Genomic DNA, 19241 nt, shown 5'->3' on the forward strand with positions numbered 1-19241 from the left:
TGCCATTTTTGAGTTGTTCCTAAACTGACCACGCCCAAAAGTTTCCCAGCAGAACAGTGCATTGTCGCAAGATGGTTAATGTTATTTATTTCTCCATTCAGTGGTCATAATACCTGATCAGTGTATAATGGAAAAAAATGGAAATATTCCCTTCATGAGCTTAGGGTTTATTGCAGGCCTTTAACACTGCGTTACATCATGTGCTGGATGAATACTTGATTCTGAGTGGATGCAGGCTGTCCATTCATTCCTGGAAAAGGACACCAACAAAGTAGTGCCAGTGAAACTGGCTGTTTACTGTGTTGGGACAAGAGTATTTAAAGTGGGTAAAGACAGCAACATGGACGCTGTCAAATAAAATTAGCCTGGAAGTCAGACAAAATTCCCTGTCTAAAAATGTTTTGTGGCAGAAAGTTGGTTCAGAACTGCGCTGCTGAGATGTGATTATGCTCTGGAAAAGATCTGCCTATTGAATCGTTTGGGTGGCCTTTACACAGTGATGGACGTAAGAGTAACAGTTACGTAGCCATACACGTCATCTAATCACCATGGTGCTGAATTGGTTTACAAGAAAATGGCTGCCATTGGAAAATCGAGCTGTTAAGAGTCCGCTATCACATCTGTATTAAAAGATATTGACAGCTAAATAACTTTAAAGGATGAACAATTAACAGTGATTTGTCGAGAATGGTCTGATTAATTGTTGGACTATCCAGTTGCGTCCAGAGGTATTTTTTTTCTCTGTATCGATTGAAACCAACAACCAGGCATCAATCGGTCCGTCCCAACATGACCCCTATGCTCACCTTTGGAGTATCCGAGTGTGGACAAGGTAAAACACAACCAACATGGCAATCTTGATTCTGGGCCAATGACATTGCTTGACAGCTAGCGTTGCGTTAGCTGGCTAACGCAAGGTTACTGGCGTTGAACCTTGCTAGTTCTGGTTTATAACTGTGAAAAAAATCTGCATTAAAAGTCTGTGGGAAGTCAGTGATGGACACAATTAGTCAATATTGCGCTGTGACTTGTAAAAAAATTAAGATTTTAAATTGCAAACAGCATGAAAATATAAATAATGCTGCTTGTACCCTCAAAAAAGCAGCTTTGGTTTCTGCATCATCCATTAATTCCTGATATTAAATGCCCTTTAGTTATGGATAGCTTTTCAGGCATTATCACTTCTTACTTTTAGCTAGGTTCACTGAATAACCTGGGAGTTAACCAGTGTAGACCAGACCAGGCACCTCCTCATGGAACTGGGGTTACATGCTGGTAACTCCTACAGGGCAGTGGTCACAGTGAGCAGTGCGTTTACAGTGAAGATGCCTTAGCTTTTCATGCAAATACGCATACAACGCAAGTCGGACCCGTTCATACTGACACTGGTCGAACTTGTGTCGTCACCATTTACATAAGACTTCCAGCCTGCATTCCTCTACAGCTGGGGTATTTCAGAGAAGTTCAGTTAGAAAAGGTTTGCGGTAGAACATCATCTAACTTCAGTTCCCCCAGTGTGGGTTTAATCCGTGACATTGCATCAGTATAAATAGGTACTGTGGATAAAGACAGAAGCTACTGTTAGCTACCTTAAACAGATGCATTTTCCATTTTAAGTGTGAAATCCATCAGACATCTGGGTATTTCCACAGTGAGGACTGGTAACAAAAGCAAGCAGCCTAATGTCTCCTAGAAAGGGATGGTGACCGCATGCAGCAGAGGTCCTCAGCTGGATTCAGACTGCATAAATTACCACGTAATTATTTCATGGTTTCAAGTAAACAAGCTTGTAATGTAAAGACCATGAAACAATTTCCCTCTGATGTTGATGAAACACAAAATCTTATTTATCCATGTTCTCCATGGCCTCTGCACTATGGCGCCTCTTCCATCCGCACAGTTTATCCTCTAAGAGAGAAAAACAGAGCGATCATCTCCTCTAAATCCCTTTGTCTCTCTCCTTTCATCGCCTTTCTTCAGACCCGTTCGTATGCAGCCTCCAGAGATAGACAGAGACAAAAAAAAAAAGAGACTAAAGCCTCCTCTTCTAAAGCCCTTTGTCTGTAAACCCTGAATGACTTATCCAGCTTCCTGCGTGCACATCTTAAAACCCACACCCACAGCGTATGGCTGTGCTCTGCTCTGATGGTTTTACAGCAGAGCAACACTCAGACAGCTGCTTTGGCTTCGCTGCTGTGGGTGAAAGGTGTGACGTTTCTTTTAAGTCCGTGCCAGTCTCAGCTGCTGTGTTGCTGCATAATCTGGCCCAGGGTGCCAATTCCAGGGAGGGCGGGAGAGGAAGTGTGAAAACACACACACACACACACACACGTTTGTCTAAAGCGAACGGACTTGTAGGGTTATCGGGACATCTGCAGCTGGTGAAACAATCCAGACAGGTATTATCTCATGGCACAGATGGACACTGACACTTTCCTCCCTTCCCTGATTGCTTATTTATGAAAGGCTAAACTTAACTGATCTGAGCAACAAGATAAAATTCCTTAAATGCTGTCTGAAAAGAATGTCTACGGCTTGATGACTAAATAAGCAGTACAAACTAGTAAGATTTATTAAAGTCATTTTTATATTTTTGGCTAACAGTCAGAAACGGGCTTGCGTCACCTGGTTGGTATTTAGGTTGGTTTTTGGTACATGTATGGGTAGTGCACACTTGAACTCACATGACTTGGGTCTGTGCGAAGAAATATTTCAGATTAACAGAAGTGATGTCCCCTTTTTTCACAATTAGTGGGCCAGAAACTCCAGACAAAAAGTGTGAATGGACTTTTTGGGGACAAATATTAAGAATGTGTTGTAAGTGGCTAATAAATGGTGTCTCGGTTCACCTCTCCCATTCATTTCCAAAATGTTATAGACTTCTTCCGTATGATGGCGTAGATGGCTACTCCTGTCATTTAGAACTGAAGAAGACAGTGGTGAAACATCTTCATACCTATGGGATATCCACCTACCCAGGCAAGTGTGCTACTTTCATTCATTCATTCATTCATCTTCTATACCCGCTTGGTCCTGTTAAGGGTCGCGGGGGTCTGCTGGAGCCTATCCCAGCTGTCATCGGGCGAGAGGCAGGGGTACACCCTGGACAGGTCGCCAGTCCATCGCAGGGCCAAATGTGTACTACTTACTACTGTGATCTCAGTAATAGTAGCAGTTGAGCAACATTCTGTAATTTAAACTCCAACATGAGCCACTCAGTTTCAGTTGTTGTCGTGTGGATTACACGAAGACCTCAACCCAACTGCGCAATGGTTCCACCGACAACTAGAGCCAACTGCTTACAACAACACTGATGTAGGTTACAGTTTTACGTAGCTCCTTTGCAGAAGTATAAACCGAGCTTCAGAGCACAGTATGTAACCATGGGTGCAATATCACATTTTTAGTAACAGTTTGCCCTGGCAACCTCCTGCTTATCACAGGAAGTCACAGAGCGAATGCCAAAAAAGCTGTAAAACCTTCAACTGGCTAGCTGCTTTAAATGAATTTCCAGTATTGGTGCTAAGCTAAGCTAACTGTCAGACTCAAGAGGGGTATGAAATGATTAACGTACCACTCTTGGGTCTTAGCTTAGCTTAGCATCAATACTGAGAACACATCGAAAGCAGCTAGCCAGCCAGTTGAGGGTTTTACAGGTATTTCCAAAAAGGTTGAACTTCACTCATCCAACAGTCCTTTGCTCTTCCAAAACACACATCTGTGCATTCCGTACACACAGACTGTGGACACATACTTCCGCTACAAGGAATGCAATATTTATGTTCACATCAGCCTTGAGTCATCCGTCCCATACACAAATCTGAACATCCTTTCCCACTGGCCTCAGTTCTGATCTCTGATTCAGCATTTACTGTAAGTGTGGGCCCGGCCTCAGCGTGGTAATAATGGTGTCTGTATGCCTCTGTGAGCCAGCCTGTGATTACTAGCAGGGGAAATGAAAATAAAAAAAAAAAAAAAACTTTCCGTAAGGAGGCAAGGTCATTACAGTGTAATGAAACCAGATTCTCTCCCTGTATTTAGATGATATCTCACCACGTGTGTGGCCACATCCAATCCATTACTTTATTACATCTGGTATCTGATTTTAATTCAGATTAGTGCATCCGGTGTGGGCCCTGAGGAGAGAGAGAGAGAGCTCAGCTTCACTCGATGCATTCTAAAGTGTAAGAATGAAAGAAAGAAAGAAAGAAAGAAGAAGGTATCTCTGAAATACTGGAAGCCTCAAAGACACCTTGTTGCTTCCTGCCTATTGCTCCTTGGCAAGAAAGAAGTTAAGCCTTGAATAGAACACTTGACTTTGGATTTATTCAAGTCAGGTTCTTTGAAAGAAAACCACAGAATGTGTATTAACTAAAAGCAAAACATCTAAATAGAATGACAGAAGGGAGGGGGCGAGAGGAGGTCAGGCTAGAAGGGAATGGAATATTAATGGGTGGTAAGAGGGAACAGGGTTTATTTACTTCCATTTAATACGCCCTGACATATTAATAACAAAGCTCTAAAATCTGCACATGTTGGACCTCCTGTGATTTATGGGTAAATCTCCATATGCAAAGTAAGCAGGCAGAGCTTGAGGGCATGTCAACAGACAAAGAGGAGATGCTGTTTTTTTTCCCCTTTGTCAAGATTTCCCATCACTATTAGTACTGTATGTTAACATCTCTGATTAGGTAGCATTCCTAGCGATTCCTTTACATCTTGTATTAACATCTTAAACCACGTTCAGACCTTGCATTAAGATCCGTCCCGGATAATTGAATTGCAAATGGGCAGATTAAAATAAGGATGCGAACACACCCAGGGTGCATTGAGGATGCAATTGAATGATCTTATCTCAGAGCACATGGTCTGGGACACATTTGATCTAATTTCTTTGGTAGTGTGAACACACATTGCATCCTGGGTCTCATTAAATGTCTCCTACTCAGCAGGGGTGCTTTGCCTCATTCATTCAGAAAAAGACACACAACCGCTATTATGAAATGATTGCCTGAAAAGGAAAAAGCACCGTAACTGGTGTATGTCCATAAGTAATGCATGTTAATGCCAGGTGTGAACACGTGCACTTAAATCTGCTTCCCCAGGTCAGATGCAATTTCTGAACGAGACCTTGCATCTTGTTTCTAATCCAGAATATTTATATAAAGATCTAAATAGCAGGCGTGACTGTCGTTGAAGAAAGTGAACTTAACTTACTTCTAGTTGTGTGTCCAGTTATCATTAAGGTGTTTCTGAACACCTACATGGCATCTTCTCATCATACAGCTAAATAGGATAGCTTAAACAGAGGAAACGGTGTGGTCTTAAGACAATACATCAGGTCCTCCAACTGTTTGTGATCTGAAAACGCATGTCATTGTGAATGGCTGTTTGTGTTAGACCTGTGACCTGTGAAGTGTCTGCCCACATGGGATTAATAGGTACGGATGTATGGATACATGGATGCAATTTTTAACTTCCTTACATAGCTCTGTTAATGTGATTTAGCGCACAAACTTCAGTCAAACATTATTGCATTTTATCATGAAGAAACTATTCAGCATTGTGGGACAATTCTTGGTTCTTGATGAGAGAATCAAGAGCATAATTGGTCCGAAGTGCAAGATTATTCAACATTAAAACCACTGACAGGAGAAGTAAATAACATTGACCATCTTGTGACAATTCAGTGTTCTGCTGGGAAACTTTTGGACCTGGCATTCATGTGGATGTTACTTAGACATGTAGCACCCACCTAGACCAGACCAGAGGCAAATTCCCTAGATCCCAAACCGATCAAGTATCTGTATCTGACACACTGAAACAAGCCTGAAAATAAATAGAGACGAGATGGAAGATGACGGATGGAAGTTGAGTTTCAGACTAAAAAACTTTAAGCAAATATTGCAGAATCTGTCAGAAAATGTTTCTATCTACTAAAAGGAGGTGGTCAGCTCAGATAAATAGTGCATGCCACTCATTCTTTATGAACTATAAATTCCTGAAAGTGTGAGAAACCATTTAAAATACAGAAAAACAGACATTTCTGTTTGGGTAATGTATTAGATTGAAGATCATTTACTCACTAAGTATCCATATGTTAATACAGCCAGGCATTTAATCTTTTTTGTCATATTTCTTTCCACTTTCAAAATAGGTAGACACTGGGGAGTCACACCATGTTCCAGTTGAGAGCACAGACTCTAGACTCAGACACTATAATGTCGAAACTGAACTAATAAAAAAAAAATAAAAAGCCACCTCAATAACGCCTCCTAAAACCAAAAACCACAACCAAATTGTCATTATTACGTCTCTGACATCTTCGGTATGTTCATTTCATTTTCCCACATATCTTGTGTCTTTCTCTTATGTGCAGCAGTGCACCCTAAACCGAAATCTGAAACCCAAAGCCAACCAGTGTGAAGTAAAAACGCTCTTGCCAAAATATGGCAAAAATGTCCTCGCTCTGAAAGTCCGCAATTCAAGCTTCTTCTCACAAGGACGAAGAAGAAGAGGAGTGTATGCGCACACTTGCACAACTCTCTCCTGACCACTGACCTCAAGCACCCTGCTGAAGTTTACTCTAGCTGCAGTAACACCCCCCCCTGTGCACACAGAAATATATCAATGGGACTTCACATGAGCGCGAACGTGTGGAAAAATCCTCCATGGAAAATTAACTTACAGCGAGTCCACGTGCACCTGGTCTAATCTTAGCTGTCCAGAAAGCCATTTAAAGAAGCCTGCCTGCGTTTAAAAGGTGCATAGTGATAAACGGCCAGCAGAAAAATAGAAACCGGGAGAGAGGATGTGAGAGAGGATGAGAGCAGGCAGAGAGAGAGAGAGAGAAAGAAGGCAGAGCAGGGGGAGTAAAGCACAGATGGTGGCGTGAGGGAAAAAGACAGGCTGGGTTTAGCTGCTGAAGAAAGAGGCAGGCAGACAGGAAGTGATAGATAGTCAGGAGGACAGTGATGAGAGAACAGAAGAGGAGCAGCAACCATCCAATCTATCACCATGATAGCATCACCTCCAGCGGTGTCCTCCAGTCTCGCTCCCGTCTTCAGTGACTGCGGCACATTACTGACAAATTGTGCTCGAACGCAACAGCTAGAGCTGCAGAAACTGTTGCTTTTCTGTTTCTGAAAACATACACCGATCAGGCATAACATTATGACCAATATTGTGTAGGTCTCCCTTGTGCCTCCAAAACAGTTGTGACTCATCAGAGAATGGACATGGACATTTTGTGTGTGCTCCTGTGTCAGGCTGCATCCTGCTGGGGATGGCTGCTGCCATCAAGGAGTGTCATTGCTATGGGGTGGGGGTGCCTGTGTTTTTAATGTTGTGGCTGATCAGTATATATCAACACTGTGCCAAAATGTGCATTTTAGTTTTGCATGATATAGTCCATAAACTTTTAAGTCTGTATACTTTACATGAGTTCCAGGCCACTGCACGACTGACTCCCTAACTTGGAGACATCCATCGGTTTCAGCTCACTTGCTTGAGATTGTCAGTCCATCACAATGATCATCAAGTCGTTTTGCTCTTTGCCAGACTTACATTATCATTGCAAGCAGAGGCTGCTTTGAAAGCTGCCCTCGTTGATGCATTGGCGACAAAGAGATCTCAGCTGGCCGGATGTGGATCGGTAGGTATGTGTTGTTGGGTTAGCGGTTCAATTCCCAAAGGGTCCTTGAGCAAGACACTGAACCCGGAGTATCTCCCAGTGCTTGGTATTGGTGTGTGAAGTGTGTGTGTGCTTGTGTGAAGTGGTTAAATATGTCTCTGTGTCTGTAAAAAGCTGTGAGTACTAGAAGGGTAGATGAGTGCCATATAAATACAGTACATGTCTTTCCCGCTCTTGTGACTGTCTGATTGTATCCTCCTGTGTCCTATTAAACTTCCCTACAGTATATAATCTTTGTGTTTCCACTTGATGCCCTTGTCAGTTTGTCTGTGACAATTCTATTCCTCCCGTGTCCCTCATGCCTTTCCAGTTTGTGCTTCATTTGTTTTTTTCTTTTTGCCGTACTTTGCATCCAGCCTGACTTTTCTCCTTTCGTTTGCGTTTGTGTTGTTTTTTTCCCTCAGCCTCAGTTGTCTATGTGTGATGTATGGTGTATACGTTATATAATGATAAATAAAGCACTTTACTTTACTTTACTTTACTTTACTATGAGCTCTGGGACTCGTGTTTAGTTTAACAGCTTTTTAACAAATCTTGCTTTTTGCTCTGAGCCATTCGACTCAGGTTGCCGTGGCTAATACTGAAAATCAGCTAAATGTTTGTCAAAATTATGCTGAAGTAAAGCTAGTCTTATGGTGCCTTCAAACTACGAGCGTTGTCACTGTTGAAGTGTCACTCAAACGTTTGGTAACGTCATCAATGAGATCTGGAATGGGACTGATGAACTGGAATTGACTGTATATATAAAATGACAAGCGTCGCACATCAGCTTTTCACTTCAAATCGCCTCATTCACACCGATCCGTAATGGTGTGAACACACCGGATTGGTGTGAATCGGGCACATTACACATTTCTGTGTATTTCTGTGTAATGTATTAGATTCAAGATGGTTACAGTTACCCGCATCATTTACTCACTAAGTATCAATGAGCTAATTCAGCCAGGAATTAAATCTTTTAAAATAAAAAAATAAAAAAACAATAAAAAGCCCTTACAATATATAACACAACAAGTGTCGGGCATCGATGTTTCGCTTCATGTCACCAGATTCACACCAGGTGCGTTCTCACCAATACCGGATTGGCACTATAAAGGTTCTGCCTTGGCTCTGTGCAGAGACTACATCGTAGCCTATGTGAGTGCACTACACCATTGTAAACATTTGTACTTGTACTGGATGGTTCTATAATGACACTGATAAAACACCATTCTGCAGCTAGTCAACTGTGTTGTGCTTCGTCGAGTACTCCAAACAATGGCGACTGGCAGTGAGCGGTGGAGTTGGGGCTAACGCGTGTCGAACAGCAGTTACATTTAGTGAAATCACCGCAACACAGAAAAGAGAGAAGGCATCTGAGCTGATGGTGTGTGGGAGGGAGAAGGAGGGAGAACGGATGGGAAAATGCAATCATAACTGGTGTGGTCTGTGTAGCTGCGATGCAGAAGTTACATTTCTGGGGAGGTGCATGTCATGTGGGACACCAACAATAAACCGCGTCAGTTTTAACAAAAGCAATCATTTTTCTAGAAAGAAAAACAACGAAAACTGTACTCCGTCAGAATAAATTAAGAGAAAATAATAACAAATAGCTTTAATTATTTAAATTCATTCTTTAAATTCAGTTAACATCATTTATTTTACAATAATGGATTTTTGTCTTCCAAATCTAATTTTCTTTCAATATAGCTTAAGTATGCAACACTTTTTGGCAGCCATCTAAGCTGATTTGTCTGCCAGAAAGCTACTTTTTTTTTTTTTTTACCGTTAAATCAAAGCGCTGCCTCGTAGGTATTAAATCATCATAAAACATATCATATGCTCTAGAATGCGGTCGAAATGAATAAACATAAAATGCACAATATTTATAGTGACTGGGATGAATTGTACAAACGCACAACTACAACTCTTTAAGACTACTGAGAAAGAATGAGCTAATAAAAAATGAATAAAGCACTATTCCCCCAAGTTGTTCTATTGTATTCCTTTTTATTTTTAAATCTATCCCAGAGCAGCTTTAATAGTAACCGTTAACTTGCTGGCTCAGCAGGGTAAGACCTTTGTCACCAATTCCACCTCATTCTTTCATACTCCATCAGCCAATGTGCCACAATAAAATAGAAAAGTCATTAAAATGAAACCCAGAATATGCTTTAATTTCTTGCCAGCAGTCAAATTATTATAGCAGGTGTTATGTTCTCAGATGGCTGATGAAGTTCTTCTTTGTATCTTCCAGTGGCTGGAACAAAGTAATAGCTCAGCTATTTATGGAAACTTGTAAGGAATATGACCTGAGAACACAGTAGGTTGTTTTCCCTCTCTGTTTCTCATAGAGCTAAGACTTCGGCAAAACCTCTGTCCTTACCTGTCCCAGGTTGTCCACACTCATTCCTGGAAGAGTGAAGATGGCTTTATCGCCTCCGGCCTGTAACGCTCCCTGACTACCAGACGGAGGATCATCAGCGTCCATTATGCTAATGCTGTCCCCTGGAGTTTTCACAGGCACTCAGACTGCTGTCACTCTGTACCAACGCACGTCACGGGCAGTAAAGACCTAGCAGCAGCGCTCGTTTGGGAATAATAAACGAGAAAGCTAACAACAGGGCTCGCACTTGGGCAGGCATAAACCCGACACTAGCTGGGGTCAAAGCCTCAGAGGGCCTTGTTGTGGGGTGAGACCTCTGACGTTAGGGGTGAAGAGGAGACTATTAATAGGAAAACAGATGAGGATGGAGAAAGAAAGAGAAGGGGATATGTGAAGAAAGGAACCAGTTATGGAAGCGTGTTAGCGTCCTACCTGTGTGGGGTTGTAGAGCTCTTGCAGGGCATTGCGGGACCCTTTCCTACAGCAGCCGTCCACCATGAAGGGATTCCTCCGCATGACTGCAAAACAGGGGAGACACCAGTAAGGTCTGAGCAATTTCAAACTTCAGTTTCAATCTTTTGTCAAGACGTTGAGATGAATCCAGAGTAAAATACTGCATCATTTCCCCTGTTTTGTCTTTCACTGAGCATCTCTTGCCAGACAGCAGCCACATGTGGTAATTGCAGCATAATAGCACAGTGAATGATAACGTTGCCAAAGGAAGGCCGCCGTATTCCTTTAACTGACATCCAGCTACCCCTCGTTTTCACTCCCTGAACCCTTCCCCGATGACACCACATTTGGACCACCCTTGGTTAAAACGACCAACTGCTGAAAGTAGGAAGCAGAAGGCTACAAGGATAAAATAATGAGAGCAGTGACTATATGCCAGAGGTAAAGCCACAGTTCAGCGTTTGTTTGGCTGGATCTCAGCTCTTTACACAACTCGATACAGAGCAGTAGCTGCTGGCAGCGGCTCAGCGGGAGCAGCCAGCGCGAGACTCCACCGCCGCCAACACACTCCCTCCAATTACTCTGGATGGAAAAGAGCTGGAAGGACGGCGCAGGATCGGCAGGGAGAGGGAACGAACCGCTAACGAGAAAAGCAGGGATTTAAGGGCAGTTTATTCCACACGTCATCTGCCTCATGTTCATGGATGAACATGTGTCCCTGCCATCAGGAAAGCTGACGATGAGAATCGCAAGCGATGCGCATTCACACTCGTGGATACGCTTCTGTACAGTACGTTTCCGTCAGTAGGCCTTCCCAGGCAAGATTCAATGCATGCTTGCCATTCACATCACGATTATACAATCACGCCGACAACGGTCATTTTTCATACATGTCGACGCAATAATTGATCAGCATACGGCTAAATAAAACCTTGCTGAGAACACAACAGCTAAGTATGAAAATTGGTGTCTTGTGTCGTAGGGCTTTAGGTGCAGGCCATAAATCACTGTGTCACAATCCTGGCTAAGGCCCTGGCTGCAGCCTGCTTTCTAAATAACGGTCGGTTCCTGCAGGTTATTCACAAAATGAAAACATGATATGATTATATGAAAAACAAAACTGCAATAGCAAGTACAGATTTATACAAATTGTGTTTCCAGATTGAAGTAGTTAATGTTTATTACTTTTATGAGCGACTTCAGGCATAATGTGATCCGCAGTAACCACTACGACAAGAAGAAGAAAACCGCCGTAAAGATCCGTCACAACAAAATAGTGACTACAAGACAACACAATGTGAGTCAGAACTGAAAAGTTCCACAACCAATCATGGTTGGTTGTCACCATTAATGTGACATTATGTGATTGTGACAGTCCTGTCCTTTACAGACGCAATAGTGGACTCTAAACAGCTTGCTTCTCCAATGGCAGACAAACCCATCGGTGCTCAGGTGACATGTATGACTACGCCGCTGTTACTCTTCTGCCTATAACCGCAAAACTATTTGATTGGCCTGGAAAATGTTGCAGTTCCTGACAGAGGGGTTCCAGATCAACTTTGAGCCACAAAAAATATGTAGGTAGAGGACATCTCCAAAGAGACCTAAAGCACACCCTGCAGAGTATCAAAATGACCACAGGATTAAAATGAAGAGAGAAGACTATTGCTAAAGTGACACGATATTGAACAGTTTTGTGTCTATGCCCATCTTGCCCCTATACACTGTAAGGGGGATTGGGACCTTTTATATCTGCCAGGGATCAATAGCCGGCTACACACATTTGCACTACTAGACATACACAGCTCTGTCTGTATGCTTGCCTGTATTTACAGTGTACAGTTTGGCAGTAGTAGAGCCTGAACGTTGGCACATCTACCGTTTCAGTCCGATACCGTCTGAACCCGCATTTGCTCATCTACACACCTGCAAATCTGTTGACTGCAAACACGCAAATCTGCCCTCGAGCCAGTTCACACAGTTTGATGAGGATGTCACGGTTATCTGTGTTTTCATCTGTTATGAGCTTTTTTTCGTGTGTTTGTTTCATCCTGCGCTGGTCACGTCTCCCTCTGACAATCAATAATAAAAAAGAAAAAAGAGCTCGTCTATCCTTCCTCTCATCTCTCATGTTAGATATGCATTAAAGCAAAGAAGAAAAAAGGAGATGGTTGAAGTTCTTTTTTTTTTTTTTTAAAAAACCTGGTTAAAAATTGACGAAGGGAGTGTGCTGGGGTTGGAGCTGACCACAGACGTAACCTGTATCCCAGTTTGAGAAGTGTAATCCTCCTATTGGCCTGAACCAGCTCCATCGACGGAACCCTGGGGAGCAAGCTGAGTGCTTGTTAGTGTTAACGAGCCCCAACAGACAGCGGTGACCTTCAAACACAGAGGGGAGGATAGAAAAAGGCAACGGATGCCTTTATACACACACACACACAATACACACACACACAGAGCGTGATTGATAACCTTGTTGCTAAAGCTGGTATTTAATAATGCAGTTCAGCTCTTGGACCAAATGTGGACGATGTAAACAGGCAATTACTGCTTTCTCGGAGGACAAGAGCTTCTACAATAATGCAATCATGGAATATTTGCTTTTTAGGCTCATTCACTCAGAAAAGCCCAAACACAACACGCACATTTCAAAAACCAGCGAGCTGAATCAGCAGAGGGGTGGTGACTACTGATTACTGTGGACAGAGGCTTGAGGTGGAGCTCAAGGTAATGAGGATTCGGTGTGTGTGTCTGTGTGTGTGTGTGCGCGACACTGATGGGTGTGAGGTAATATTTATCTGCCAGCACCAGAGAGCCTGGTGCTAATGACAACGGATGCCAAAATAAATCAGTTCGAAAGCCCGCCGAGCGCAAAAACCAATATATTTGATTCTTCCAGTTTATTTGTCCTTCCTTGAAGCAATGGAGCACTTAGAGTCAATACACTGGAGAAGAAGGTCTGCTGTCAAAGTCAATCATTACTTGTGAATTAGCATAAGAGCTCCGTAATGAATGGAACAGATTTTACTTCTTAGCCCAAAATATTACTGCGTAGCTAAAAATGTGAAATGGGCTATGGTTTTGTTGTACACAATGAAATGATATGAGATGAAAGCAACCACAAATGACAACAAAAAGATGTTAAATTACTACAAAATGAAAGGAAGCAACAATAGAAACACAAAATGATGAGACATACACAAATTATGACAAAACAACCTCAAAAAGACAGAAAGCAATGGAAGAGATGACAAAAGATGACAAAGTGACCCAAGACAATCACAAAGAGATGCAAATGACCACAAAGAGACACAAAACAACCACAGAGGGACATAAAACAACCATAAAGAAGTAAAAAGCAACCACACAGAGTCAGAATGTATCACAAAAAGACAGAAAATGACCAAAGAGATGCAAAAGATGACAAAGCGAAACCGCAAAGAGATAAAAATGACCACAAAAAGATGCAAATGACTAAAATGAGACACCACTGAGCGATATAAAACAATACAAAACAGATGTTAAATAACCACAAAGAGAAAGAAAGCAACCGTGGAAAGACAAAATGATAAGAAAGACACAAAACAATCACAAAAGGACAGAAAACAACTACAAAGAGACAGAAAGCTGTTGCAAAATGACCTCAAAAAGCGACCAAAGTTCAATTCAATTCAATTCAATTTTTTATTTTACAGACAGAAGAAAGAGAGAAGAGAACAGCAAGATAAACATACATCTGTCATAGATACACATATCTAACTAAACCGTACATGTGGAATCTTATGATACAAACTGATGATGTTACATGACAGTTTGAAAATGTAAGAGGAGTCATAGGCAGGTTGGAGAATTGTTCATTCAGGTAGGAGTGGATAACTGCAGGATTCCATGAAGACTGGGCAGGCTGATGAGACTACGACAACAGATGTAGTATAGAGCTCCACAGGAAATGCACAACTCCACAAGAAGAAGGGGGGGGGGGGCACACAGCAGTAAACATTCTATGTAGTAATAGCCCAGAATTGCATGACTAGTAGCGGATAGGAAATTAGAGGGCAAGAGCTCTGTGCCAGAGAAAAGAAAGTGGAGGATGCTTTTATGGAAGTGAGGCAAAACAACACCAAAGAGATAAAAAAATGACCACAAAAAGATGCAAATGACTAAAAGAGGCACCGCTTAGAGATACAAAACAACTACAGTGTTAGAAATCAATCAAAAAGACTTATTTTTTTACCTCAAAAGTATGGAAAACATATGCAAATATGATAATGTGATCGAAAACAATCAGAAAGAGACACAAAATGACCACAAAGAGATGTAAACCAACCACAAAGACACTATAAATTACTACTCAATATGACAAAGTGAAACCATACAACCACAAAGAGATACAAAATTAACACAAAAAGGTCTAGTTTGTTGGTTGAAAGAGAAAGTGAAAATGTCAAATTCTGTCATGACCACCACATGAAGTCTTCAATTATGGCTAAACTGTGTTTTGTGAGGCTGAAAAGATCCAATCAGTTTGTCTATGAGTGAATGTTTGTACCAGATGTAATGAAATGCCCTTCAGGTGTTCCTGAGATATTGCGTTCCGGAGAATGACATGGACAACCTGAAAACATAACGCCTCCGGCCTCGGCCTCAGCCTCGACGGCAGACACTCATAAACAGATCATTTGCTGGCAGCCCTGATTCCCAACACCTGCGTCAACAGGTCTGACAAAAATCAAATGGGGGCATGTGTTTTATTCACCCTCCTTCTGATTCCAACCGATTCTGAAGTGACACTAATTTCTGCGCTGGTTTATGCTAATGTGACCACCCCGGGAGACAGAGAGGAAAGAGAAAAGCTCATGTTTCCAAATCCCTTTGTTCTCACACGTTGCGCAACTCCCCCGTCACATTCACACACTGACATCCAAGCTATATTAAATCCGTCCACACGGGCGTTATCTCCGTCCTCTGGTCTGCTCTGATGCCTCCAGGTATGTACACAAATACACACACATCACACACACAGAGAGCGGGGCAGACACGGCTGAACAGTTTAATCTGCCGGTAATCCTGTCTGAGGTCTGTCTGCTACCTTTGACTAAGTGTTCGTCCCACACACACACGCTCTTAAAGCTTCGGAGCCTGTAAGACCAAGATGAAAACCAGCTTCCAGAGCTTGGTGTGCAACCAGTGTTTGCCAACCCAGTCAACGGGAACTCTAGGTCACCCCCCACCCCACCCCACTCCACAAAAGTCCCCCACCAACACCTGGCTCACTGGCTGGTGAGAACCTAGTTGTTACCATAGAAACTGCTACCCTTCACATCCTCTCACCTGCACCATCTGGCTGGATTCCTCAGGTAAGGTCATGGGAAAGTGGAAGTGTGCTCATTTCCTCAGTGCTGACAGGTATTAACTAAGCACTACTGCAAAGTACACATACACAAAAACTCATGTTGGGGATACTAATGCGAAAGGGTACTACAATAAAGATGAAGCCCGTGTTGCGGACTCGCGTACTGTCAGCTTTGAAGTTACCCCTGTTCTTGATCTTGTGAACATGTACATTTTTGATGCTACAGCCAGCAGAGCGCATTGAATAATGCAACACCAGTGTGTGTTTAGAAGAGAGAGAGAGAGAGAGAAAAAAAACGAGCGTTGAAGTCTAACGGCAATGCCCTTTCATTTCCAGAGAAAGACGATCGAGCCAGAGTGCTTGGGAAGCTGGAGTAGAGATGTAGGTGGAGAAAATATGCCGCAGCTGAACATGGTAGGCTGGCAGGTAAACTTTTAGAGTAGCAGGAAGTAGAGGGGCAGTTTTTGGACCACTGGGTCACAGGTTCGCATCCTCCATGTCCATGGCCGGAGGTGCCTTGAGCAAGAACCAAACCCCCAAACTGCTCTCTGGGCACTGCACAGATGGCAGCCCATCAACACCTTGTGCTGTTCTTTGTGTTTTTTCAGTCGTGTTTTTGTGTGTGTGCCTGTGTCAGGCTGCATCCTGCTGGGGATGGCTGCTGCCATCAAGGAGTGTCATTGCTATGGGGTGGGGGTGCCAGCTACCTCAAGTCTGATGGCAGTGAGGTACCACAGTGTGACAGATGCTCAGATGCCTTTCAAAGGTTCCTGCAGTTGCTGTACTTGATGGCTGTTGTTACAACTGATACACGAGTTGTCCGTGTTTCATACCATGATAGCACACCTATCTTCACTTTTGCCTCCTGCTTTATAACTTGGTTTGGAATTAGTTATATATATTGCAGCTGTCTCCACGATGACACTGACGCAAGTCGGTTCTTTGAAACCGCCATTTGTCGCTTGAGCACGTACGGTTCGCGCCACGAGAACTGTATTTAGAAGCTGACACAATGCAATGCGCGTCAACAAAATGTGCGACGCCTAGCGTGAAATTAAACGTATAAGATGGCACTTAGCATGAACATGAAACAAATAGCGTTCCACAAGAACAAACAAAGTTCCTCGTTGGCTGCTTTTAATGAAAAGAGGTATGTTAGTCCATAAAAGTTCTCCTGAAGTGTCTCCAACTGTGTGCCTCGGTTTCAGACACAAGTACGACTTTGGAAATAACACAGCAAGGCCCTGTGAGAGACACCAGCACTCCGATTTGTTAAATAAGTAATTCAGTTAATCACAATCAGTTATTATATAAATCACAACAGCACTTATAAGAACATTTACATTTATGGTCATACATTTTTTATTAATGGAATCTAAACAGGAGTGGACCAAAATACTGGTCCAGGTGGTTGCACTTAATGAACAATTCCAGCTCACATGAACCTCCTGAAAGCTATCTGAGCTATTGAGAACTCCATTAACCAACCTTCCCCGCCGCCTCGCTCCTCTACCCATCCTCGCCCTTCCCCCCTCCTCCTCTGGCTGTGAGATGCCCGTGCCAGGCCAAACACCATCAGCCCACTCAGTCTCCAGTATGTACCCTGAAAGTAAGAGATGCTGCTCTGTGTGCCGCACAAACAGCCACACACACACCAGAGAAAAACACAGTGCGCACACTATTCCGCTTTCATACTCTGCTTTCATGAGCCGTGGCAGGGATGCTGTCACACTGACATTCCTCCTCCGCCTCCCTGTCACCGTCCTCCCGCTGCTGAAAATGCTCCAAAAAGATGCTGCTATTTGAAGATTATTAGTTCTTTTAAAAGCAGGTGGAGAGAAGCTGGGACGCTTCCAGCGCAACACAACACGCAGGCCTCTGTGTCATCTACTGAGAAGACCACTTCAAATGATTCTCAGCAAAACTTAATGCTCCCACGCTGCCTCCCGAAGAACGGCTTCTCTGAATTAAACAGCTCCGTGCCTGGGAAGGTCACGAGAACACTGATATCACAATTCACTTACAACATAAAGCGTCCTTTCAGTGGCTTTGAAATAAAAAAGGATAAGGCGGGGACATTTCATGTAAAGCTTCCCCTGCCAAGTGCAGCAACAACATTCAAGGTTATAAATCTTGAGCCAAGCCAAACGTCAGAGAGCTCAGGATGCAGTGTTCAATGTCACTGTACATCGTTCATCTCGTTATTTTCACAGGACAGTGTGAATATTATGTAGCAAATCCCATTTATATATGTTAGACTAATAATCAATACGTATTGTACCGGTATATCCCAAAATGTTAAAGAAAGACAACTGGACTTGCAGAGTTTCTGGAAGACATCAGAAACTTGCTTGACTAAATAAAGGAAGCTTTACATGGTCCTGCCACTGAAATGTCCCTGCTTTGTCCTTTTTCCTTTCAAACCCACTGAAAGGATGCTTTATATTTTAAGTGAAGTGTGATATCAGTCTCCTCGTGACCTTCCCAGGCATGGAGCTGCTTAATTCAGAGAAGTCGTTCTTCGGGAGGCAGCATGGGAGCATTAAGTTTTACTGGGAGTCATTTGAAGTGCTCTCTCTCAGTAGACTAGTATCTCACAGCCATGATTATACAAGTTTCTGATGGGCTACACTCGCAGATGTTCCTGTTTGAACCTCAACTTCCCACTAGTCTTTTAGAAATGAAGAAGCAAGAAGTCCAGTTGCCTTTCTTTAATATATCTATTTTTTTGATATACCATGACCTGGATGACTGAGAACCTTCATAGACATATCGTACTGTACCAGTGAAGTCGAAACCAATGGCCACCTAGAGTTTTGATTTTCAGATTTCTGACTTATTTATTATGAATACCTTATTATAAATCATTTCTCAATTAAAATGACCTGACCTTTATATTGTAGCTGGTTGAAATTGTCCTCCATAATCCTGTTTGTTAATTACTGCCTTTGCTGTCGATCTTTTTGATCCCTAGTCAGCTGATTGTGAAAGTGTTAAAAGTTAAGCCCCATCCAGGCAATTTGCACGACAGCAACCCCTTTTAGCACTGGTCACTATTAGATGCAGAGATGATTCTATTAGGGCCCTAGGTAACGGTTTCCAGTTGACTGTAACGGAACAATGATATCTTATTATCAAGTGATCTCCTATAAAACGGGAAGCGAAACTATACTATGGCAGAAACCCTGTGTATTTTGGTAACACTACTAGCTCATTCATGTTCATGAACAAAGAGCTGGACAAACTCTGCAAGCTATGTTGACTGTTAGCCATCAAAGAAAATACAAGACAGTTTAACTTTATCCCAGAGGGATAACTTCTTCATTTTTAATTGGGCACATTTGTCATATTACTACTACTATAAAGAGCGATCCACA

At 42.6% G+C, this 19241-nt stretch overlaps 1 protein-coding gene across 1 annotated transcript in view; it reads right to left on the bottom strand.

The window, feature by feature from the left end:
* chst11 (carbohydrate (chondroitin 4) sulfotransferase 11) overlaps positions 1 to 19241 on the bottom strand; it is a 95995-nt gene that overhangs the window by 21074 nt on the left and 55680 nt on the right. The window contains exon 2 of the mRNA XM_084573780.1: positions 10491 to 10576. Coding sequence (XP_084429906.1) covers positions 10491 to 10576 — 86 coding nt within the window. The remainder of the gene's footprint in view (positions 1 to 10490; positions 10577 to 19241) is intronic.

The sequence above is a fragment of the Chelon labrosus genome, assembly GCF_963514085.1.
Source record: "Chelon labrosus genome assembly, chromosome: 23".
NCBI classification, from domain to species: Eukaryota; Metazoa; Chordata; class Actinopteri; order Mugiliformes; family Mugilidae; genus Chelon; species Chelon labrosus.